Genomic DNA, 23,375 nt, shown 5'->3' on the forward strand with positions numbered 1-23,375 from the left:
AGAGGTCCTGTTGTTGTGAGTGGAAAGCTGTACTTAAATCTCCAAAGAATTATTTCATCCCAAAGACTTCAGTCTTACTATGTGGTCAGCCATTTTCAGGTGTAAATCCAACTACAGACCTCATTCATCAAAATAATCAGTAGCAAAATAATACTTATTTTCTATACTTACTTTAAATACATCTGTATTTAAATGCTACCATTGTTGAACCACAGTGCTAACTTGGTGATTGTGGTTGTGTCCATTTCCATCATCCACACGATTAGCACAGTGTGAACCACATCCTGCAGTTTTGCCTGCATGAAAACTGCAGGATCAGGCCATCGGTGTGTGTGCAGGATGTAAATCTGCCACTACTTTTGTAACCCTTTGCTGCTTTGCCTCCACTGCACTTGCTGTGCTGCTTAGATCTTACTGACATTGCCCTGAAGAGAAGGGAGACGTCAAGATTAGCCCAATGAGCTGAGCAGCAAAAGCACAGCAGGACTAGCTGGCCCCACCAGGACACGCAGAAGCAATCAAGTGGGCTTAAACCCCTTGATTCCTGCTTGCAGAATATTTGCCATACTTTGTTCTTTTTGTAACGAACTGAAATAATGATTGCCATGAACATTTCAGGAAAGCAGGTTAGAGAATCTTTTAGCAATACAGTTGCAGGGCCATACGTTTCTTTGGCTGATTTTCAATCTTTTTTTAAACATCATTTGTTAGAAAAAGTATATGCTTTCATCTTATTTTTCCATTACTGACATATCAAATTTGCATTTTGTTAAGCAATACGAGGATTCTCTCCGCAACATAGAATCTGCAGTTTTGAAGAAGCAAAAGGTTTGGATAGGATCAATGAGAGAATGCCACCAAGAAAAGATGCTCTTCAGCAAGATGGTATTAATACTGTAAACACAGCAAATGCCAATGGAAACAATGGAACTGGCAACAACAATGCACAGTGACCACATCAGCTTCTGGTTTACTCACTCATGTCCTGCCTGAGAATTCCTAGATTACTGCTTTTTGATGTGACAACAAATGAAATAGGGGGATCACTTGAAGTGACTTCTTAACACGAGGTGGAAAACCATCTGACTTGATCCCACTGAAGAGAGACCATCATGCTTTTGAGACAACAGCCCCTCTCTTACACGGTGACCCAACCACCTGGGAGCGTGTGCCTCACCCTTTCACACAAACATCCACCACTGGCTGCTGCAGCTTCGGAAGAGATCTGAGGAAAGGATCGGACTGTTCTCACTAAAGCACACCTAGGCTAGCATCTTACGCTTACGTTGTCAACACTTTTAAGTTTACAAATGGGATTTTTCTTTCAGTAGAGGTAGTTCATTCGTTTGTTTGTTTAAATCAGATTTTCAAATACATCCCTAAGAGCTAACTATTTATTAATGGACTTTGGTTTCATGATATGTCTTTAAAATTATAGATTAGAATGGTCTTAAAATATCTGAGGCTGCAAAAACTGTATTTTAAATAACAGAAAAAATGCCAAAACATTTCAGTTGGTCATTCTGTAAAATGCTGACCTCAGGTTTCCTCCTTTAGATGTTGCTAATTCTATATTGTATTCACTGTATTTTTTAGTTACAGCTTATCAGAAGATTTCTATGTAGGAATGTTTATTACTTGAACACAGATTTAAAAAAAAAATATTTAATTTAGGAACTTTTTTGCCCAGCTTTTTCAAGACTTTTCCTGACCTTGAATTTAAAAAAAATATATACTAATTTTAAAAGTAAGAAAAATATGGAAGTGTTAATTTTAAGGTACTTTTAATTGAACTTTGTACATTGTTTAAGTAAATTTTGATTCATATCAAGTCTGTAAAGCTTGGCATTGTATTTTGTGTATGCATGTTTTCATTTGCAAATATTTAATATATAGACCTATGATGTACATCTATAGGTTATCTAGATGTTATAGGTACTTTTAGTTTATTGTGAGTATTACGGTTGCATAAATAGCTAACAATCACTGGGCTGAATAGCTGCAAGCTTTTTTATTATTTTTAAATCTGTAAAGGAAACTGAACATGTATCAGACATACTTTTTGTTTAAGCAAAGCAGCGCGTAAGCATTGCTATGTTCAACTGCTAAGGCATTAGTGAAAGTGTAAACTTGAGACTGCATGTATTTTGGTATCTACAGGACTGCTTGGTTAAAATAAAAATTGAAGACCTGTGCTAATTTGTTCACAAATAATGGACTGTACTGATTGCCAGTGTACTTTGTTATATATTTTGACATTTGCTACATGTCCTTCTCATCCCCTGGAACACGACTTGAAACTTAATGTCACTAGAGTTCATCTCTTTCTTTTTTTTTTTTCTTTGCCATAAACTACAATCTGTACATACCCCTAAGTTGGAAATTTTATGCATGTTCCAAACTATTCAAGTATTTTATAAACGGTAGCACACAATAAATTTTGTGCATGGGCTGCGGCTCCTATCACTGTGTATTGGTTTTATTTGGCATACATAGGTCTAATCTGACCTTGCAAATTGTTTAGAAATAGCCTTCAATATTTAAGCCATACAAAAAAATAGCATAAAAGGTCAGATTTAGCTTGCAGAGAACTAGTTGACAGTAAACACTCACTATGTAATTTAAATTTTATTCCTGCTGCTATTTTTTGCTTTTGAGTTCTCTCTCAGGAATATTTTGAGTGTGGTAAACCAGACATCCATTTTTGGTTTGTACAGGCTTGTCAGAGCAGGGTAGTGGACTCTAGGAAAGACTCTTATGCATAGCTGTGTTTCATATGTTGGTTTGAACTAAACATTTGACTGCTGAAGTGTATTGGGACTGCTTTTTGGGTAGAGGGAGAAAATTGGTTTTTTTGGCCCTCTGTACAGACACACAAATTAGCCTTTTGGCATATTCTTTTTAAACTAAGGACAAGCTGCTGAACAGGGTGAGAATTAAGATAAGTGACACACTGTTGGTAAGGGGAGTTTTAATATTCAATTTTACTTTATTGCAGATGCATTCTAATTGGAAATTCTTCTCAGAGTTTGAGTCCAGAAGATCAAGTTAAAAATGGTAAGTTTTTTGGCTTTTTTATGAAGCACTCCTATCCCTGCAAGCTGTGCAGTCTGCATACAGCGTCATATTAGAGCAGAACAGAAACCTATCACTAAGTACAACTGAAATTTTATGATGAACATGGTGATGGTACCTTTCTCCTTGTAAGTGCTAGTGGAAAATGTCACAACCTCACAAGAAAGTATTTGTCCTGATTTGGTATTTAGATCTTGGTTGTGATGAGGATTTTGAGTAGCTGGAATTGTGTATATGAAGAAAATACAGATACAATCTTTGTTTGGAAAGACCTCACGGTAACTGGCGAGAACTGGTTCTGATACTTGTGTGGCAGTAAGTGCCCAGCAGCGACGATGTTCACTTCTGTGAGGATTCCCTTGCAGTATCTGTTTCGCTGCTGTAAGGACTCCTTGCAGTATCCATTGTTTGTAAGAGGTTTTTGCCAGATATGAAGGCAGATCTGCAGTAAAGGAAAATACACTGGGTAGTTGTTGGCCTGATTTCTCATGCTGTGTTTCTCCTGTCACCTTTTAAGCAAGTAGTCAGGTAACAGGGTTGGGTCTGGGGGTGTTCCTGTTTGTAAAGTAGGCACTCATTTTCTGTGTTTCTGTAAGGTGGAGTCTGGAGCCATCTCTAATTCTTATATTGTTTGGGAGAAGAAATTATTTCCTTACTCCCAGAAAACTGTAAGTAGTTCGCATTACTTGTTTTATGCTTTCAGCATTTTAAGGAGGGAAAGAAAAAAATAGTCACCTATATGTGCTTATTCTGTTCTTGGGTAGGGACGGGAGAAGGCTTGGCTTTTACAGCCAAAGGAGACAGGCAGCAAAAGCTGTGAGAGACTTGGCAGGTTCCTGGTTTGTACTGGAGTGATCAGTGCCTTCCTGCCCTGCCTTGGGCTCAGCAGACACATGTGGGTCACTTCTTCCCTGGGCTGAGGGGTGGGACTGTCATCTGTGGTGTGTTTACCTGGAGGGCAACATCAGCAAAGATTCAGAGGTGGGCTGGGGTCTCTGACTATCCCAAGGAGCGTAGCTCTGTGTTGGTGGAACTGAGAAGCAGAAGTGCAGACCGAGCTAGCTCAGGTTTTGGGGGGTTATTTCCAGCAGGGCTTTGTACTGTGCTGTCAGGGAATGGGCTGCTGTTTGCTGAGCCAAACAGGGAAGAGCAGCTGAGTTCACAACCTGCCTATATCCAGTTCAATGGCCAACACCTTCACCTCCCAGAATTATAGTGTGAAACAGGTTTCCTTTCAAAGCTTATTAAATTAAATTGTGAAATGGAAAAATTCCTCTACTCCTATGTCCTGAATTGTGAAGATTGGCCCCCTCGCAAAAAGCCAAGTGGTTGGGATTGAGGCTGTTTTTCTCTTAGAAAGGGAGGTCTCTTCTGGTGCGAGTCTGAACGCTTTTGGAGGGAAGACCCTCTTAACAGCTTGCTTTTTTCCTAATGTTTAATCTGAAAGCACTGTTATGTAAGCTAGGTAGAAAATTAAGGCTTTTTCAGAGGCAGCTTAGACAGTATCCGTTCAGTCTTTCCTTGCCTATTTTTTGCTAAAATTTCATTGTCAGTCATTCAATTCTTGCTACCCATTTAACAATTCATTGTTGTTAGCATGTAATGAAAATATTTTTGCCATAAAACAGGTAAATGTTTTTCATTCACATAGAATAGAACATGGAAGCCTGTTCATCTGTTCATTTTCTTGTGATAGTATGTATGAGCCAGATTTAATCAATATTCTGCTTTGAATGACAAGCAAATTGGTAGAGATTTTTGGTCACATAAAAAGACATATATGCAATAATATGCTTTAATTATTAAGTGTTAAGGTGCTTCATATGTAAGGAAGTTTGTTCAGGAACAAATAAATGAGAACCAAAGCTTGTAAGAATCTTGGTCAAGCTTGGAAAGCTATTGACAGATAGCTGTCTGTACACACACATGTATATCTATCTCAGTGGATGCTTGCACTAAGGATGACCAAAGCAGTGCAGAGTAGAATGTCTTCTAGTCTCTCCAAATCATCTTCCATCTAATTTGTATTTGAAATAATTAATCTGACCCAGCTGAAATGTATTTCTCAGTATCAGAAAAAGTTTATAGTCTAAAATCATACTTAGGTTGCAGACCACCGATATAAGTAAAATATTTTTAATAAGCTTTTTTTGTATGTTACACTCGATAATCTGTTGTTGCTGTGCAAAAACCTCTATGTTCATGCTGTGCAGAGTGAAAGGTTTCTCATCTTGGAACCAGCTCTACCAGCCCTAGCGCCTTTTGTCTGATGATAATAGAAATAGGTTTGTGCTGTTTGTGTGAGGGTGTCCTATAATACAATTGTTACTTATTAAAGCATTGCTGAAGGCACACACTGCTTATTACTGCTGGACTTGAAGTTTCTCTTAAATTTATGGTTGGGGACAGATTCATTGCAGCTTTCTAAAAAAACCAAATGTGCTGTTCAAAGTTGTTCTCTTTAAATCCTTTGAAAACATCCACATAGCCATTTATATTGTGTAGGTCACAACTGCTTTGTGTTGGATTTACAGGTTAGCATTAAATAAAGGCTTTTTTACTGCTTGGTCAGCTGCTTCCTTTACAAGGAGAGACTTCAGAATCAGATCCAAGATGATTTCTCCTTTCCATTGCTGCCTTAGCTACCATTACCTTTAACTACTAATTTAAGGAATTGAATAGGTGCGTGCAGTCAGATTCTGCCAAGGCCTCTAAACTGTCACTGTATCGTGACTTAAACTGTGCACTTGCCTGTTTTTCAACATTATCATGGAAACACATTAAAAGGGGACTGGGTGTAAAATGCTTTATAGCACAGCCTCAGGCTTTGTCTTCTACAGTAAGTTCAGCAGTATAGGTATTTCAGGAAACTCGTTGAGTGCTGGAGATTCATTTGGCTGAAACAGTTGACTCCCACAGAGACACATGCAGGAATCCAGTAAAGGGGAAGTGGTTTCATCTGGGTCAAAAAGACTAAGGCTTAGGGTCTAATAGACAAGATATATCTTTTATTATACAATAAAGAATATTATGTGCTGTAAATTAAGGCATCGTAAGTGCAAAAAGCTTACTGAATCATCAAGAAGGCATATTTGATTAGGCAACCTTTAAAATTATTCTTTTACAGGGATAGTTAGTATCTACTTAAAGCATGTTTCATGTCCTTCAGTTTGTTTCAAAAAAAAAACAAACCAAAAAACCAGATAATCCTCTTCTACTGCCCAACAATTGCCAGCAGCAACTTCCGGTAATCACCACTTGTGTCACTTGCTATCATTGTAGCCAATGTCTTCTGATACATCTGTGTGAACATCTGTTTAATTTGCACAAGGTCAATCTATGCAAAGACAAAAAAAGTAGAAAACTCAACCACAGTGTATGATTTGAACCCTAGACAGTCACCCCACACCTCCTCTCTTGTGAACTGGAGAACACATGCCAAGGGTGAGATGTGCAATGATTAACCCTGTGCCAGCTGGTCCCTCCAAGCACAGAGGAGCAGCTCCCAAAGCAGAGTGCAGCACTCGTTCCATGCTTTGTTAAGATTGTGCTGCCCTACCTGTGAACAGGTGCACTTCTCACCTGGAGGTGCTCGCTTGCTGCGTAGATGGGCAACAACAGTCAAAAAGGAAAACAAGCAGTTACTGCAATCTAGGCAAAGCTCATTAATTAATTAATTACCTATAAATTAATTATTATGTGAAAGCTGGCTTTAAAACTAATTAACACATGCATCTAAATGTAAGCCCCATAAAAGTTTCATGCAGTACATTGATTTTACACCTGTGCAAGGAGGACTAAGTGACAGGCTGGTTTGGGTAGATGGTTTTCTGCTGCATGTGACGGGTACAGAGGAGAGAATTTCTTACCTCACTGCGACTGACTACAATTCTGATGAGGGTAGAATCATCTGTGCCAGCTCCTTTCATAGAATAATAAAGTCTTTCTGCAAAAAAGGCTGGGCGATTTAAAGCACATTGCACTGCAATAAAGTATATTTGGTCAAATGAGTTATTCCTTCACACAAAAACTTACAGTTAGTAGCAGTTAACTCCTCTGGAAGTGCTTTTCAAAACTCCCTGAAATCTTAATTCTTAACAAGTAATTCAAAAACAGTTCTTCTCCTTGGATAGCTGGTATTGTCACACAAGGTATTTTACTCATGTTCCATTGCTAGAATTTCACTAGGAAAAGTACAAATGTAGAATGTTCTCTAGTAGTTCTGCAACTCTTGTGGTTACAGAATAGATCTTGTTTCAGGTAGATTGTTCACACTCAGAGACAAGCCACTATTCTACCTGATTCTAAGACCTGATTTTTTCCCATTAAACTTTTGAGTAGAATATACTCTGGGGAGTTTTTGCTTATCCATTATGGCTACAGCATTGCTGTCATTTGGGTAAGCACTGATATGACTGGTGTCTCCAGATTTACTACTAAATATTACTGATTTTCACCATCAGTTAATTGTGCTGAATTGTGTTGAACTGCTTTATTATAACAAGTCAGTAGGAAAAAATGAATTCAAAACAACATCTTCTATTTTGCTAAGCTTGTCCTTAGCCACAGCTGAGCTTTTTGGGGTAGATGGTGGTGGGGAAGGGGGGTGGAAAGGGAACTGTGTCTTCAGTGGGTTCATATTGGCTCTGAGGTTGTTTGTGTGGGTGGCTCAGCTGTCTCTGCTGAGGAGCTGCACACCCAGTCACGGCTCTGTGACACTGGTACCCCCTTTGCAGAACTCTGAATTACACAGCTACAAGCACTAACCAGTGACCCTTGGTTCTGAGCACTTGCCTGCCTCCCCACAAAAGTGACAAGTAGTTTCTATGTGCCTTTTCTTATTTGAAACTGACTTCTTAATGATGGTTGCTTGTTTTCTTCACTTAAGTTCAAGATGAATCATTTGAATAACCGAAGCTACGTCTGTTCTAGCAGAGTCTCCGATTATGTGATCATTTGCCATATGGCCAGTGCTGAATTGGATTTTTCTTTGGTTACATTTAGGTTTAATTCCTAAGGGATGAGGGAGGGAAGAACACATAACTTACCAATAGTCTTCAAACCACGTTCCACATTTCCAGAAAATTCTCGATCAATGCTGCTTAATAAATCACGATTAGCAATCTACAAATAGATGAGATTAATATGTGGATGATGAAATGCAGTAGCAACTAGAACCTTAATTTAAAATACACTGAGCAAGCTTATTTGAAATCAGTGAAGACCTCCTACCCTGGAGTATGCCTCAATTGTTGCTTTCAGCTGGGGAAAACTTCTGCTTGCCAGAACCATATTAAAGCAAGATTCATCAGTCCCAAGTTTTCCTTCACCAGCCTGGTACAGACGCTGAGCATCTTCTTGAGCTTTTTGATAATCCACAGTTTGATTCTCATCACGATTACCCTTAATGCAAAGACAACAGAATTCAAGTGAAATTTCACAGAGAAAGCTGTGCTCTAACTGCTTGCAGTGTACATAGACCTCAAGCATATATCTTCAAAGCTTGAAGCAGAAAGAGAAGTAGTTTGAAATACATTACATTGCTTTAAAACTTCTCTTTGGTTTAATATTCTTTATAGGAAGTAAATACAAAAGTGGCTCAGAACCCTATCTGTAGGACATGCTTTAAACTGCAGATACACTGACTCAGACAACTTCACCCCTACAAACCATCTCATAGTTCTAATTAAGTACTGTACTTAATTCTCTATTTTACTTAATAATGTAAGCTTTCTCTTGATTTCTTTGTTTCTAGGCTTCAAGTTGCAAAGACTCTTCCCAAATGAACTAATGAATTATCTTACTGAATATGCACACCTGAAATATCTCAGGTTTCCCTCCTATTTTATTTAGAAGTTGCTCCTTTCAAGTAAGAATGTCTTTAGAAACCACTTACTACACTTGTGTCAGTAGGGCTTATATGACATTTTATGTGCTTTGGTGGTTGTTTTGGCATTTTGCTGCCCAGTGCATGGATGGACACTGCTAAACATACTGGCTGAGTAGGCTGAATACATTCTCTCCAATACTGTTGTATCTATAGAGGTTAATATACTATTTAAATGATGTGGTTGTCAGTTATTGTAAACTACTGGATTTATCAAAATAAAAATTAGCAGCATGAGCTTCTCCAGATTTGCTTTCTTGTGGATTTTGACTTTTAATCAAGTATCTAGAGCATAGCTGAACTCTCACAAAGGAAGAAGCCAATGCGATAGAGAAGTGTCATAGAAATCCTAACAAAAATAGGCAAATTGATCACAGAAATGTGGGAAGCTGCATTAGTTACATATTTCTTCCAAAATATGAGTAATTGCAAGTTACTATTCTTCAACACAAAATAAGCCCTAGTAAATGATATGGGATAAAAAAGCTCCAGTGATCATCTGAGTTCAACAGCAGCACCTCCCTACATCTGGTGACATAAAGGGAGGGCAGGCTGTGGAGTAACATGGGGGGAGGTTTTGCCCTGTGGCACATTTTACCTTGTTTGTAGGGATTCTCACAGGCATTCTACATACCACAGAGATTATCCAGCCAGCTTCACCCAGATTGCTTTGTTAACATATGCGAAATATAAAAAGCATCTTGCTCTAACAGCAGTGTAGAGCACTGTTTTAGGGAACCACTTGGTTGCATCTGCACAATTTTTCCACATAAGTTCTGATATTAATTGAGGGTGCTAAATTAGGTCACAGAATTCATCATGGATTTGTAGATAAGAAGTATCTCTTGAGGAGGGACTGAAGTGTCATATCTTAGGGAATAAATTAATGACCATGGGCTAATTTCTTAAAAGCCTGCCTTGTGCTAAGCACACACAGGCTATTTGTGGAGCCATTATGACTAAACATATCAGACTGTACACTGTTATATTAAAAAAAAAAGCTCACTTGGCACATAGATATAAGTAATCGTTCAAAGTGTCCTGAAGTGTCTGATCTGATGTCTTGTTCAATGTCCCTTCCAAATTCTGATTGATAGCAGTTCACTATTTCACGAATCTCCTGGTTTGTCCTTGTGCAAAGGATCTCAATCAGCACACTCTCCTGAGTGCCTGCTCCCTGTAGGCAGACAAAAGAGAGGCATAAATACAGAGCACTACCTAAGCAGTTTCCTTCAACTGTGAAATAAGGCAGTTACCTGGTATTTCAAAATTTAATACAATCTAGATTGTAAGAGCAGTATCCCTGTAGTGTGAAAGCACCAAGCCTACTGTGTACTTAAAATGGAATGAAATATCCTCAAACATGCCAGTTCAGAGAAACACCCCAAATCATCCCTGCACATCCGCATCAGTGACACCGCCAAAGTTAAATGGAAAATGGTTTAGGAAGGAAATTATTTGGCAACCTTAATCTGGAAATTTACTAAAGGAAGGTAAAGCCTTATAATAATCATTAGTCAAAGGTACACATGCAAATTCTGTTTTGGTCAGTACAAAAGAGTATTCCCTATCCAAATATGGCTGCTTCCCCAGTGTGGAACTTTTTATAGATTCTTCCCTCTCCCCAGAATAAAAGTTAATTGTGATTTCTGTGTACAGAGGGATCTTACTGGCATGAGCATCTCAAATCAGGGAAGGATTAGATAGGAGAGGAGATGTATGTGAGACTTCTAGGTAATCATATATTATGAATTTTTGAAAATGGCTGAGTGGCTATTTCCCATTAAAGGCAGATCTTCATTTAAGCTCCACATTCTCTAAAAGGTGTGCATTCATACATGGGTTGAGTTACTAATTTTCACTTGCTAGCTGCTGCAGCTCAAGCAAGACATTCCAGTAAAGAAATTATTTTTTCATTGTCTTTTGGGGGTAAAAAAAGGATAATCCAAAAATACCTTTCAGTAACAAAGGTTTGTTCCTAGTAAGGAAAGGTATATAGTTTAAAAAGTGGTTATGGTTTTAACAGCACCCTGGCCCTTTCTAGGTTCTAGCAAAAATTATGCCCAAGTAGTGGAGAACAAGGTTCTGTCCTGCAGCACTTCCTCCTCTGCTGAATGGACATCTGCCCTGGCTAATTGGCTAATCCTGCAGAAATTGTCTGGAACTGGGGGACACAGCAGAAAAGAATTTTAAGCCCTGCAATCCCAGGATTTGTTTGACACTAGTGGATTTTTCAACAATGCTGGGACCAGGTATTCTTAGATGAGCATTTTAAGATAGTTTTAAACTGTTTCCTTCGCAGGAATGCCATACCTTCATCGCATGACGTAAACTCCAGGCATCATAGTAGGTACTAGGCATGAAGAGGGCTAGAATCAATTCTTCCACGTTACCACTTAACTCAGACTTCAGATCTTTAATTAAATCCTGTTCAATTATAAACACAGAAAGGGCTTTGCAGAGTGTTAGGCATATATAAATTATACACCGAAGAAAGGTCAAACTAGAACTTCTACGATTTATTTCTGCCTTTCTACCTTTGTGCTGTTTTCCCTGTAAAGCTTTGTTTTATTTCTTATTAATAACTTCCCCCTGTCCAAATCTCTGACAGCTCAGCTCTTCTCCATTATCTCCTGACTAATGCCACAACTACAAAATTTCACTTTAAGTTGCAAAAATATCAGGGAAGAAATTAAATCAACCTGGAATTTTATTTATTATCAAATCCTCAATCATTTCTCAGTTTGTTTCTTGGGAAAAAGAAGACTTCAGTGCTGGTTTGTATGCAAAAAAAAAACTCAGTAGTGTCAGACACTAATACAAGGGCAGTTTAAGCTTGATTATTTTTTGTCAAGCATTAGAGAAGCTTCTTGTGTGGTCAGTGACAGAGACAGCCTCCAGTCTTCGCCTTCCCCCACCCTCCTTCTGCCAAGTATCAGGACAACCCTATACCAGATGGCTCCCACTACATAAGGAATATAACCAAAATAAGTGCATTTAAAAAATGCTCAAATAATTCCCCAGGACTAAAATCCAGCCAGGCAGTTAAAGCGCAGCAGCTGAAAGTGTGGGTTTGTTTCCCAGTTCAAATAACTAGTGAACATACCTTGCCATACATAGTCTTGAAAGCAGCCTTTATTTTTTGCCTTTGATCATTGGAGCGGTTAGCAACAACATTTATGATGGCCTGCTCATCAGTTCCTTGGAAACAGAAGGGCAATGTCATGTAACAATGCAATACAGTTCCTCCAAAACTGTGCATTTTATACTGTTGCATTTGGGCACAATTCCATAATAAGAGGCTGTTATTTAAGTCCACCAAATTCTCTGTGTAACTTCATCTACTAAGTAGCCCTGGCCATTTTGAAAAGGTAACTTTTGAAAAGCTTGTGGGGGGGAAGTATAGTTAAATAAACACTGAAGAAAACAACAAAATGGCATTAAGAAGTTAGATCAATACTTCTATTTCTTACTTACCAAAACCCTTCATAGCTTTGCGTAGGATTTCTGCATCCCTTCCAGCATCGAAGTTTGGAGCAGCTTGAATTGTACCCTGGGTACCCTGAACCACTGCAGCGGGCTGAAAATAAGAGTCACATGTAACTAGATATCTACACAATAAAGATTCAAATTAAAATCAGTAATCAGTACTTTGCAATCAGTACTTCAGAAGAAGTTCTCCATTAGTTCACCATTTCTTCCTCTAACACAGAATCAGGGCAGCATTACTCTGAGGGTAGATGGAAACTCCTGATGCAGAACAAAATTGAAACCTTTGGAAATCAGCTGTAAAAATATTAAAACTACAGAAGCCACATAATTCTAGAAAAGAAAACAGCACATACCGAACCAGGCATTGGGGATGGTACTTGTCCACCAGGAAATCCTAGTGAAAATAAAGAACAAGATGGGAAAAATTAATTAGGCCTCCTCTTATTATGGAAATGCCATCTAATCTGAATATAAAGCCAGACCTACCACTGCCCACAGCCTCTTTCCTAATGGTGCCTACCACACTCAGTAACTGAATTTCTTCCCTTGGGGATATTGGGAAGCAGCAATCACAGATGCATTTTGGTACATACACTAGCAAGGCAATTCTAAAAATACTAAACTTACTGGTGCTGTGGGAACTGGAAGGATCTCTCCTTATGAAAATCTGCTATTTTTGACAGAAGCCAAAATAGCCCAAACAAACAAAGAATGTGTGTTCCATGCTCTCTTTAGAAGATGTAATGTACATTTTAAAATGCCTAGCATGTAAACAATAAATATTCAGAATTCATTGCTGCAAAAAGGATTGAAGGAATCTCATTTTGTAATCAAAAGCACTGGTAATACAAAAGCTAAAACTAATTTTTTGTACTGTAATTTTATTTTTATTCATAATATGTATGCACATTCCTTATTATTTTAATAGCAACTCAGTACTAGAGTTAACAGAGCAATTATAAAACAGAAAGGTTTTGCTCCTTTGAATTTCTTTAAAACTCAACTGATACATTCCAGGACATCATCTCTAAAGTAACTGAAAATCATCTCTAAGGTAAAAGAAAATCATCTCTATAGTCTCCATATAGTCTCTGTATATGATTTTCTAAAAGAAAATATCTCTATAGCAACTGACCACTCAAAGCATTACAAACACTGCACTGCTTTTAAGCAATGTGTGCATTCTCCTTTCCTCTTTCTCCAGCGTGTCAGGAATCACTGTGAACACACAGATCTCAAAACTGCAATTGAGATTAATAGAACTGCCAGATACTCACTGAATGTGGACACTGGATTTCACAGTTCTCTTCAGATACTTGCAGTTTGAAAAAGGTTAGGCACCTAAACCACTACATCATGACCATTATTCAAGGGCAGCCATTCCCTTTGGATGTAGCACCTACAGACATGGTTCTTATCAGCCCCTCAGTGGCCTGGTCAGGAAAGGTGGCAGGAGGTGCACAGCATACAGACCTCAACAGTTACAAGTAACAAAGGTAAGACCTTAATTTGTTACTACCTACCCTGGAGGCTCTTGGTTTAACCGTGGATGCTTGGAGTTTCTTACATATAACATACCTGGAAATTGTGCTGGTCCACCTCCAGCATAGCTTTGGGCAGGAGGCTGCTGTGGATAGCCACCAAAGCCAGGCCCAGTGGGAGGCACAGCAAAGCCAGGGCCTGGAGGAGCCAGGGGAAAAAAAAAGGCTTTAGCACACTTAGTATTTTGTACTTGACTTCTTGACACAACAGAAGCCAGGTTACTAAACAAAACTACGTAAGAGACCGGTTTCTCCATGTCTGTGCAGTGACCCAGAACCACCAAGCTCTGCTATCAGCACTCAGGTATTTACTGCTGGATGGCAGCCTGGCTGCCTGCGTGCTGCTGCCTACACCCATCCCTGAACAAAGCTGCTTTTTGCTGTTTCTGACAAGCACGGGGAATGGTTACACTGGAAATCACTCCTGACTGGTACTCTAACAAAGGATCTTACCTCCAGGGTAAGGTGGCATTCCTCCAGCCTGGGGAGCTCCAGGAAAGCCCCCCGAAGGGGGGTAGCCCCCTGGGGCAGGATACCCTGCTGCCCCTGGAAACCCAGCATTTGGTGGTGCTGCAGGATAGGTCCCTCCTCCTGATGGAGGGAATCCTCCAGGAACAGGAGGATAGGCATACTGACCAGCTGGTGGATAGACAGACTCCTGTCCTGTTGGCTGAAACACAAAAATGGGATGTCTGTATTCCTGCTAACAGCACATTAGAGTAAAAACACCCAAGCTGCCAAAAAGTCCATGTGTATAATAACAACGTGAATTATACAATTAGCTGTAGGGCTTGAAGCAGCAGAATTCCTGAAGCCTGGATGGGATCCTCCTAGTTGGGTGTTCTGATGCATCTCCTATGTTGACACAGAATCAGTGTTGCAGGGTGAAAGTCACCTCTGGATGGCCTGTGATCCATTCTCAAAGCAGGGCCAGCTTTGGAGTTGGGTGAGCTCATGCAAGGCCTGATAGTCAAGTTTTCAGTATATACAAGGAATGACCAATTCACAGCCTCTCTGGGCCCCTGTTCCAGTGTCTGAGCACTCTCTTCTTTAGAGAAAAATGTTTTCCTCAAACCAAACTGCAATTGCAACCTGTATTTGCTAGCTGCCCTTTCACTGTGTACCTCTGACAAGAGTTGGCTCCAATGTCTCTATTGCTCCTTCTCACCCAGCAGAAGACTGAACAGATCTGTGCTTAGCCTGCTCTGCTCCAGGCAAGCAGCCTTCCCTGCACATGCTCCTCTTTGTCGATGTCTTTGTTGTACAGGGAGGCCACAACCAGACACAGTACTGCAGAGCTGCTCTTGCTAAAGCCTGCTGTGTCATTAGCCTTCCTCCCTGAGGACTCGCAGTGCTGAGCCACACTCGTCTTGTCAGCCACTGTGACTCCCGGTCCTTTACTGGAAAGCTGCTCTTTCTATCCCACACAAGGAGGAGGTGAGCTCAGCTCAGCTTGCTCTCTTTGCAGCATTAGGAGCTCACCCCCTGCTAAAAGACTTTAAAGAGCATAGTAGCTTTGAAACTTCTGTCTCTCTTGCACAAACAGTATTTTCAAATGTTATAGGGTAAGAATTTTTTGGGGTTTTTTTTTCCCATTTCCTTTGGAATCCAGGTTATAAAGCCATGGCCATTCAATGATTAAATCTGGATCATTGAGTCAGACTGAACACCTATTACAGGTTTTAAATAAAAAGAACAAGTCCAACATACTTGTTTTGCTACATGTATGATTTACCAGCCATAACACAAAGGTTGCTATTAGCATTAAGATATATTAGAAATATTTACTTGAATGATCTGGATCTCTAAGAGAAAGCCCTGTAAGGTAAAAGTTATTATACATGATCTTAGAAATTAAGCATTCAAAATCATCTTCAAAATGAGGCATGATGGATGGACCCATTACTCACTTGCTGGGAATCATCTTTAATGTTCTCGGGCTTGGCTGCCCCAAGATTTCTACCAAATTCCTGTGTCCAGGCTATATAATATTCTTTTCCCCCAAATTCCTGTGTCCAGGCTATATAATATTCTTTTCCCCAGAGGTACAGTCTAACATTTCTCTGCCTGACTCAACAACAAGATTTTATTGGAATTTAGATTCATAAATGCAAAATTAGGATCCTCAAAAGCCTTGCTCAGATTACTACTGGTGCTGCAGAAAAAACAATTTCACATATGTTTTTTAAATCGGTTATCACATTGGGCATCATCAATGAGACTAGGAAATCATAGATAACAAGTCTAAAAGGTCTTTAAAATTAATTCATTGAAGCTGGCTATTTTTTAGATGATAGCTAAGAAAAAAAGATATTTTCAGATGTAGTTAAAAATAAACTACATCTAAAATCATGAGGGTTCAGCAGATCCTTAAGGGAAGAAAAGAAATCCTGGAGTTAATAGTCTTGTTTCTTACATGTTTGTCTTTCATTTGACTGACTTTAGTGTTTCAGAAGAAGTAAGGGTGGATTGTAAAGCAAAATCATCAGAGAATTTATTGCATGTATTTGTATGTATATATTTATATTTTTCATGTATTTATTTTCATGTATTTCAGTATCTTAAAGGCATTTGGGCTGAGATCTGTGCACAAGTCTGATCTTTACCTGTACTACATAGGACACAGGTAAAATCCCCACAATTGCAGCATGACAAGTGCCATGATCAGTGCCATAAAAGCACAGAGATCAATCTAGCTTTGAAAAATATTGCAGGCATATCAAAAAGACTGCACTATCAGCCATACCTGATACATTTCAGCTTTCCATTAAGTTTCCTTCAAATTTTTGGTCCATTCAGTTGTGAGATGAAGGAGGAATAGTCCTGTGGATAGGGTAGTCAAGATACAGTGTCCTCTATCCTCAGAAGACTATTTACGTGGTGTTATATGAAAGCTGGGCTACTTGAGTGAAGTGTTCCAAGCTCCTCCTGATGGCTGTGACCACTGAAGCTTGTTGAACATCTCTGTAAATCCTGGGATATGGCTATGTGAGTATTTTGTACAGATTGGTTCAGAGATTACTTCTAACCCTACATGTAAAGAGCCTCCTATTTACAGAAGAAACTTAAAAAAAAAAAAAACCAAAAATAATTGTTGAGATGAGACAGCTGTATTTAAAAAAACGAACTCACAAGATAAAATAAATCAAGACCTTTCTGGAACAATAGGCATCACTAATAAACTATGCTTCCTTCTTGGAATTCTTGTGTGACAGCTGTAAAGTCATCCCCAGAGATACACAGAGGAAAACAAAGACCATAATCACAAGAGAACAGGGTACATGAACTGACTACTACTATTTACTACTAGCTACTGTTTACAGACACGTGGAGCACCGTCAGAAGGGGTATTCAAAGAACACCAAGTGTGTAAGGAATGCAACACATTCAAGAGCCATACTTACAGGATAACCTGGGAAAGCAGGGTAGCCATCAGAAGGGGGATAACCTGGGTACGACATTCTGGGGAAGAAAAAATAAAAAAAGGTATTTTCACTGTGAAGCACTATCTTTGAGTTTGTAGTAGGTATTCACTTGCTAATTATCTGTTAAATCACTTGAATAATCTGCTATTAACCCACAGAACTTTTCCTTTTTTTCTCTCCTACATCTGACCACAGCGATCAGAATTCAGAAGGGAAGCATCTTCAACTTACAGTAATTATAGTAATTAACTATCACTCTTGTTTAGGGTCAGACAGACATTTAAGCATGATAAGAGGCTCAAACTTCCAGAAAGCTCTGAAATACAGGATACACTTTGAGGTGGAGCTTGGACCCTTTGCCTGGACAGAAACCATGTAGGTTTCTGGACTGCACCAAGCACCTGTATCCATCATCCTGCACTGCTCTGCTCACAGGGTTGTTCCTGGGAGAAGAGCAGTACTCTAGCTATGCCATGTAAAATGGTAATTTGATAAGAACAGGTATAATCCCTCAGCATTACTTCATTTGTGGAGCAAATTTCTATTTCCTGGCAGAAACTGTTTATTTTAGTCACATTTTTAACAGAGGGACTTGGGGAGTAGGGGTAGAGATCATCCTGCATGTTGCCAACCAGCTGGGCAGGGAGATTCGAGACCATTAGCCAGGTTATGAAACTTTTAATGACGGCGGAAAAAATGGACTTTAAATTTGGCACTAGCATCCTCAAGTTGAACAGTGGCTCTGACATAACTACTTTTATAACCAAAACAACAACTGATTTTTTTCCGTCAGGCTGCCGTTTCCCCCCTGTCCCCGGATGGGCAGGGGGCGGGTTGAGCCGGGGGCCGGCTGTGACTCAGCGGCGGCGCTGGCCCGCGGTGCAACATCAGCGGGCGCGCCGCGCTCCGTGCGTTGGGCGGGGGCTCTGCCTGTAAACACCGAGAAGCCTCCCCGCTGCGGCTGCTCCGCCGGGACCGCCCGGCCCGGCCCCGCACCCCCGCCGGCACCGCGCCCGCCCCCGCCGCCTGCAAGGAGCCCGCCTGCCGCCGCCCCGCTCCTCAGGGCAGTCACGCAGCGCCCCGGGCTCCTCCCGCTCCCTCAGCCGCCAGCCGCGGGCCGGCCCCGCGAATCCTCCGTCGAGGTGGAGCTGCGGGCGCAGGCAAGTATCCCGGTGTCCCGGTACCTACTTCTCCCGGGGCCACCTGAACTCGTCCCCGCTCCGCAGCGCCGGGGCAGCTCCCGCCGGGGGTGCGGCTCCCTGGGCAGGCGGCACCTCCCTCGGCCGGACACCTGCCGAGCCCCGAGCCGCGGGCGGCCGCGGCTCCGGGAGCGCTGCCCGGGGCTCCATCTACACGCCAGGGCTGGGGCCGAGCCCCCGGGCGATGTACGAGCAGAGCCGGGGCTGCGGCCGGGCCCCCGGGCGATGTACGAGCAGAGCCGGGGCTGCGGCCGGGCCCCCGGGCGGTGCGAACGGAGCCGGCGGGGCTGGGGCGAGTGGCGGGCGGGCGCTCCTCCCTCCCCCCCAGCCGCCTCACCTGAGGGGAACTTGCGGAGCCTCCGGCCTCTCTCCGCAGCCACACCGCAAAATGGAGCCCGTGCGGCCGGCGATGCCCGCCCCGCCCCCGGCACCGAGCCCGCCCCGCCCGGCCCACGGGCCGCGCTCCCCGCGGGCAGGGGCACCGCGCCCGGTGCCGGTAGTGACGGCCCTGCCAGCGCAGAACCCTTTGCTGTCCGTGCAGGCTCGCCCGTCTCGCTGAAGGGAAGCTGTGAGGTGCCGGCTGTCTCTCGGGACGGACGAGAGGTAAGCTCACAGGCGCACGGGCCGCTGGCCAGCGGAGCTGTGAAAGGGGAAGCGTTCACACAGCAAGCGCCCGGAGATGCTGTCCCACGGGACTCTTTGCCACCCGGTAGAAAAGGGAAGGAAAAGTCCACGCTGCAGTTTCCCTGTAGCACCACTGCAATGGAGTTCAGCCCTAATGCGTGTAGTTTTAAGTCAAGTCTGTAATCCACTAACACATGCATCTTGATTAGATCAAGATCATTGTTCAGTAGCTGCAGGGAGTCCATGAAGTCACCCAGGCCACCAGAACTGCGTGTAACAGGCAAAGAATATAAAAAACCTAAGTGCATGGAGCTGGAGGAGCTGCTCCTTTTGCTGTAGATACTCAAGACCAGGATCTAAGTCCCAAGAGGACATAGAGGTAAGATTGACTGACTACTACATACATTTTTCTAGAAAGAAATCTTAATTATAGTTATTTGAATGTAATTATGGGGAGTGTGCTTACTGTTTTGTTTCTGTCTGTTGTAATGTTTACTAATATTATACTTTGAATAGACATTACACACATGTAGTCCTTTCTTTACCTGATGGTTAATTATTCATAAGACATTCTGACTAACAAGATACAATTTATGAAGGATTCACCTATAATATTATGCACCAGTTACTTGAGGTTATTCAAAATATCCCCCTTTTTTTTTTATTTATGACAAACATGTTAGCAGTTTAGAGACCATTCCAATGCAAACAGCTTTGGTTCTTTCCTGTAACCTGGTGCAGCACTTCAGCTCTAGATGAAATAACAACCACTGTTCTCTTTGTCCATAAAACAGCGTGAAGTGCAGACAGCAGAAAATAGCTGGGTAATAATTTACCATGCTTGATCTCTTCAAATGAAGAGCACCTAAAGCCACATGAATGTAATACATTACTTATCCAGGAAAACTGGGCTTGTTCTCTCTTGTTTACCCAGAACACATCAGGAGTGGCTTTAAGGATTTAATCCTCACAGCATTCTTCAGCTGACACTCCAAGTTCATGGCTACGTTATTTCACCTGTTTAACACATTTCTGTCAGGACAGGTATATATTTTAATCCTTGTTTCCATGGGAACCAAGTACATTTATAAAATACACAGTTCTTTATCTTTTTCATTTAGTGGACTGTTTTGACTTAAGCTACTGAAGAAAAGAAAAATTTGTTTTAAAACAAATTCCTTTCTTTTTGTGTAAAAGGAAGAGAATATGTTTAACAAAATTACATGTGTCTGAAGAATCTGTTAAATGCATTGCATGTTTGTGTATCAAGGAGAATGTTTAGAATTACATTTTTAAACCATGCAATGGAACCATTGTGGTCACTTAATTTCACTCTGTATTTAGAGAAATCCCTTGGCTTGTTACTATACCTAGAGCCCACACATTTAGGAAAGCTTCTAAACCCCCATGCAGAGTCAAGGCAGCTTCTCAATATTAGAAAATTCAAGTTTAGTGCAGAGACAAACTTTTGTTCTTCTCTTTTGTAATAGTCTTGCATCTGATCCTAGGACATGGTACTGGACAGAATTCTGGTCTGGAGTGACTTGGCTCAACTACGTAGTTGTGCTGAGTGCTGTCAAAAGAGCTGAAACAAACCTTTTTTCCAGAGGAATTTATTGTTGGTGATGTAGGCAGCTAAAGCATTGCTGCTTCTCTATGTGTCCTGGTTGGAATATTATTTCCCACTAAAGTAATATAAAGTTTTGCTTTCTACTGTAGCCAATATAATTAAATTAAAAACGAAGACTTCCCCCAAGTTTGTTGTAAGAACTGGTCAGCTTTGGACCATAGGTCAAAGTGTAACAAACCCACAGGATCCTGCAGTGGCCCAAGTCTACGTTATGTACTAAAACCACTTCTCCTGTTAGACTGCCTTGTGACTGCAGGTCTTAAAATGCACAGTCCCAGTAAGCTGTTGAGGTAACCTTCCCTGTGTGCAGGGAGCAGAGCGAGTTCAGCTCCCTTCAGGAGGCAGGAGGAGCCCTGTGTTTGGTTAGCTGCTCCAGGGAGTCGCTGCCGGTGAGTCACGTTAGTGCTCCACCCGCCCTGCTCTGAGCATCAGGGTTTCACACACCCCGTTCAGAGCTGCCAACCAGGCTCTGGTTCCCTTGTGAGGAAATTGAAGCTTCATCCTTCCTCAAAGCACAGGAGAACAGCAGCTTGTTTTGCTTAGAAGGGTTGCTCAGAAGGAACCCCTGTTCTAGAAGGGTTGTGTGTCTAACATTTTCCCATCAATTTTAATCATTAGGATTGAACCCGTGAATTTCAGGTATAGGTGGCGTATGTCCACAGGCTCGCAAAATTGCACACCAAAACGCTGCCTCCTCTTTGCAGTGGGTTTAAGTTTTCTGCCAAGAAACTGAAGTGACTCAACTGAAAATTCAGATTTAGTGACCTTCATCCCATGGAAATAATCACCACATAAAGTTGCTATTCTGGCAGCAAGGATTTAAGTTTCAAATTGCAGATAACAATAAAGTTTGTTATTCCCAAGATAGAATTTTCTTCTGCTGAGTCTCATCAGTTAAAAAACAGTGGACCCTTACCACCTCTTCCTGAATTTTTATGAAGGCATTCCCTAAATATAAATTATAAATAAGATAGTTTATCCTGTAAGTATTAATTTTGATAAGAAACACAGCAGCCTTACTGTGCTGGGAAGATGTCAGAGCAAAGCATAATGTCTGTGTGCTAATTAAACTGCAGCTTGTCCAAAGTGAACATGCTCACTGCAAACCCATCCTCGTTGCCTCTGCCAGAGGTGCTTGGCTGAAACTCTCCTCCTTTGTTGCAGCTGCCTGTGATATATTGAGGAAAAGAACTGTTCAAGAACTTCATAACTTCATGCTGAGGTAAAAACCCAAGATGAGCTCAACTAAGCCAGGATTCAAAAAAAAAAAAATCTAAAGATGTTAAACATTTTAACATTCTTAATAGTTTACATAATGTGAGCCATTAAATACTTCAGTGCTGGGAGCTGGTAAAAGAGTTATTTGAACAAGGTAGTTTAAATTTAAAGCCTAATATTTACCAGGAAAATATGCACACTGTCACAAATAAATGTAATACAGTAATGTCCAGGAATTGATACTCATTCAGAGAAGTCATCTAGGAAAAGAAAATGCTGAATGCATCACAGAGGATGGAAGTTTTTATTGTATTATTGATATACTCAATATAATATATAGAAGAATACCAGATAATCATCTATCTTGACTGTGTAAAACTAACTTTGTCAATTACTTGGAGCACCACATTCTGAAGAAACATGCAAACAAACAAACAAAAAGGAGAAAGTTCCCTAATAAATTCATGCCATTTATAAATCAATACAGAGTTAAAGCTTGAAATCCTTGGTGATGTTTCTTGACTCCCAAGCTTTTCCCACCAGATTTTCTATTGCACTTCAAGTTTTTAGACAGGTTCCAGTAGAGTGGAACAATTCCAATAGAATACCTTTAGTAATTTGTGTCAACATTTTACAACTCTAGAGAAGGAATGCCTTCTAGGTAACAGCACAGCTCAGGCTGTACAATCAAGCAAAATGATGCATTACACTTGTGCTCACAGTGTTGTCCTTCATAAAAGTGGTCACTGAAATTTGAAATCTGACATTCAAAACTCCAAAGTCAAAGTAAGGATCACCATGTGTCCACTCACAAGGACAGAATGGATGGGATCAAACACAGTTTTCAAAAAGGAATCGTTTTTCCTACTCCACCTTCAAGCATTTGGTAATGTCCTGTCTTGCAAAGGCCCAAACTCATGGACTTTGGTCACTTCAGACACCTCTGCTTTGCAGTGAATCTTTCTACCTAGGAAGACATAACCTCAGTCCCGTACCAAATATCTGCATTATTAGTCTTCACTACTTGCAAGGACTGGCAAATTCCACAATGATCACAAATTGTTCTTCTTGGAACTTTGCATTTTGTGCGCACTAGCCTATAAAACAACATAGATTTTTAACACTCTAAAAGCTGAGTAGCTTTCTTTTTTTCTCCCTTTTCCTAAAAGGGAGTGAGAGAGTTTCCTGCAGCAGAGAGAGCAGGGAAAGAATATTTTGCTTCCCCCCCCCGCAACTTCTTTGCAATAATTGAGACTTGTCCATCTTTCCTGCTTCCTCTTTTCT

General features: G+C 40.9%; 2 protein-coding genes and 1 long non-coding RNA gene across 12 annotated transcripts in view; 2 read left to right on the plus strand and 1 right to left on the minus strand.

The window, feature by feature from the left end:
* The window catches only part of PPP3CB (protein phosphatase 3 catalytic subunit beta), a 47,158-nt gene extending 37,959 nt beyond the window's left edge, over positions 1 to 9,199 (plus strand). For 6 of the 9 annotated variants that reach the window (XM_038140970.1, XM_038140966.1, XM_038140972.1 and 3 more), the window contains one exon: positions 775 to 2,463. In XM_038140970.1, coding sequence (XP_037996898.1) covers positions 775 to 953 — 179 coding nt within the window. In that variant the 3' untranslated portion in view covers positions 954 to 2,463. Of the gene's footprint in view, positions 1 to 774; positions 2,464 to 2,998; positions 3,058 to 3,671; positions 6,277 to 8,830 lie in introns of those variants that run through there. The other 3 variants (XR_005257397.1, XM_038140974.1, XM_038140973.1) reach the window with 3 other exon arrangements.
* Positions 6,056 to 19,059, minus strand: ANXA7 (annexin A7). 2 transcript variants are annotated; one of them, XM_038140975.1, is made up of 13 exons: positions 18,957 to 19,059; positions 17,400 to 17,457; positions 14,449 to 14,665; positions 14,033 to 14,134; positions 12,808 to 12,848; positions 12,440 to 12,542; positions 12,069 to 12,163; positions 11,276 to 11,389; positions 9,969 to 10,139; positions 8,308 to 8,478; positions 8,124 to 8,199; positions 6,945 to 7,057; positions 6,056 to 6,412 (listed from the first exon to the last, which is right to left on the minus strand). In XM_038140975.1, the coding sequence occupies exons 2-13, from the start codon at positions 17,454 to 17,456 to the stop codon at positions 6,290 to 6,292; spliced, it is 1,383 nt and encodes a 460-aa protein (XP_037996903.1). In that variant the 5' UTR covers position 17,457; positions 18,957 to 19,059; the 3' UTR covers positions 6,056 to 6,289. The 2 variants fall into 2 exon arrangements, with proteins under 2 accessions (XP_037996903.1, XP_037996904.1); XM_038140976.1 differs by lacking the exon at positions 18,957 to 19,059 and adding an exon at positions 16,742 to 16,818 and having other exon boundaries at positions 17,400 to 17,440.
* Positions 19,060 to 19,353: 294 nt separating this feature from the next.
* Positions 19,354 to 23,261, plus strand: LOC119702616. The gene is made up of 2 exons (XR_005257398.1): positions 19,354 to 19,622; positions 22,038 to 23,261. It is a non-coding gene; the product is annotated as an uncharacterized LOC119702616 (long non-coding RNA).
* Positions 23,262 to 23,375: the final 114 nt, after the last annotated feature.

The sequence above is a fragment of the Motacilla alba genome, chromosome 6, assembly GCF_015832195.1.
Source record: "Motacilla alba alba isolate MOTALB_02 chromosome 6, Motacilla_alba_V1.0_pri, whole genome shotgun sequence".
Lineage (NCBI taxonomy): Eukaryota > Metazoa > Chordata > Aves > Passeriformes > Motacillidae > Motacilla > Motacilla alba.

What these genes read in the sequence shown, in the direction of transcription:
- ANXA7 (XM_038140975.1), bottom strand. Translation starts at nt 17,456, where the DNA reads ATGTCGTACCCAGGTTATCCCCCTTCTGATGGCTACCCTGCTTTCCCA. An exon ending in CTGCTTTCCCAGGTTATCCT is followed by an intron (nt 14,666 to 17,399) that starts GTAAGTATGGCT and finishes TTTGTGTTTCAG; the next exon opens with CCAACAGGACAGGAGTCTGT. An exon ending in ACGTGGTTTGAAGACTATTG is followed by an intron (nt 7,058 to 8,123) that starts GTAAGTTATGTG and finishes ACTTTATTGCAG; the next exon opens with TGCAATGTGCTTTAAATCGC.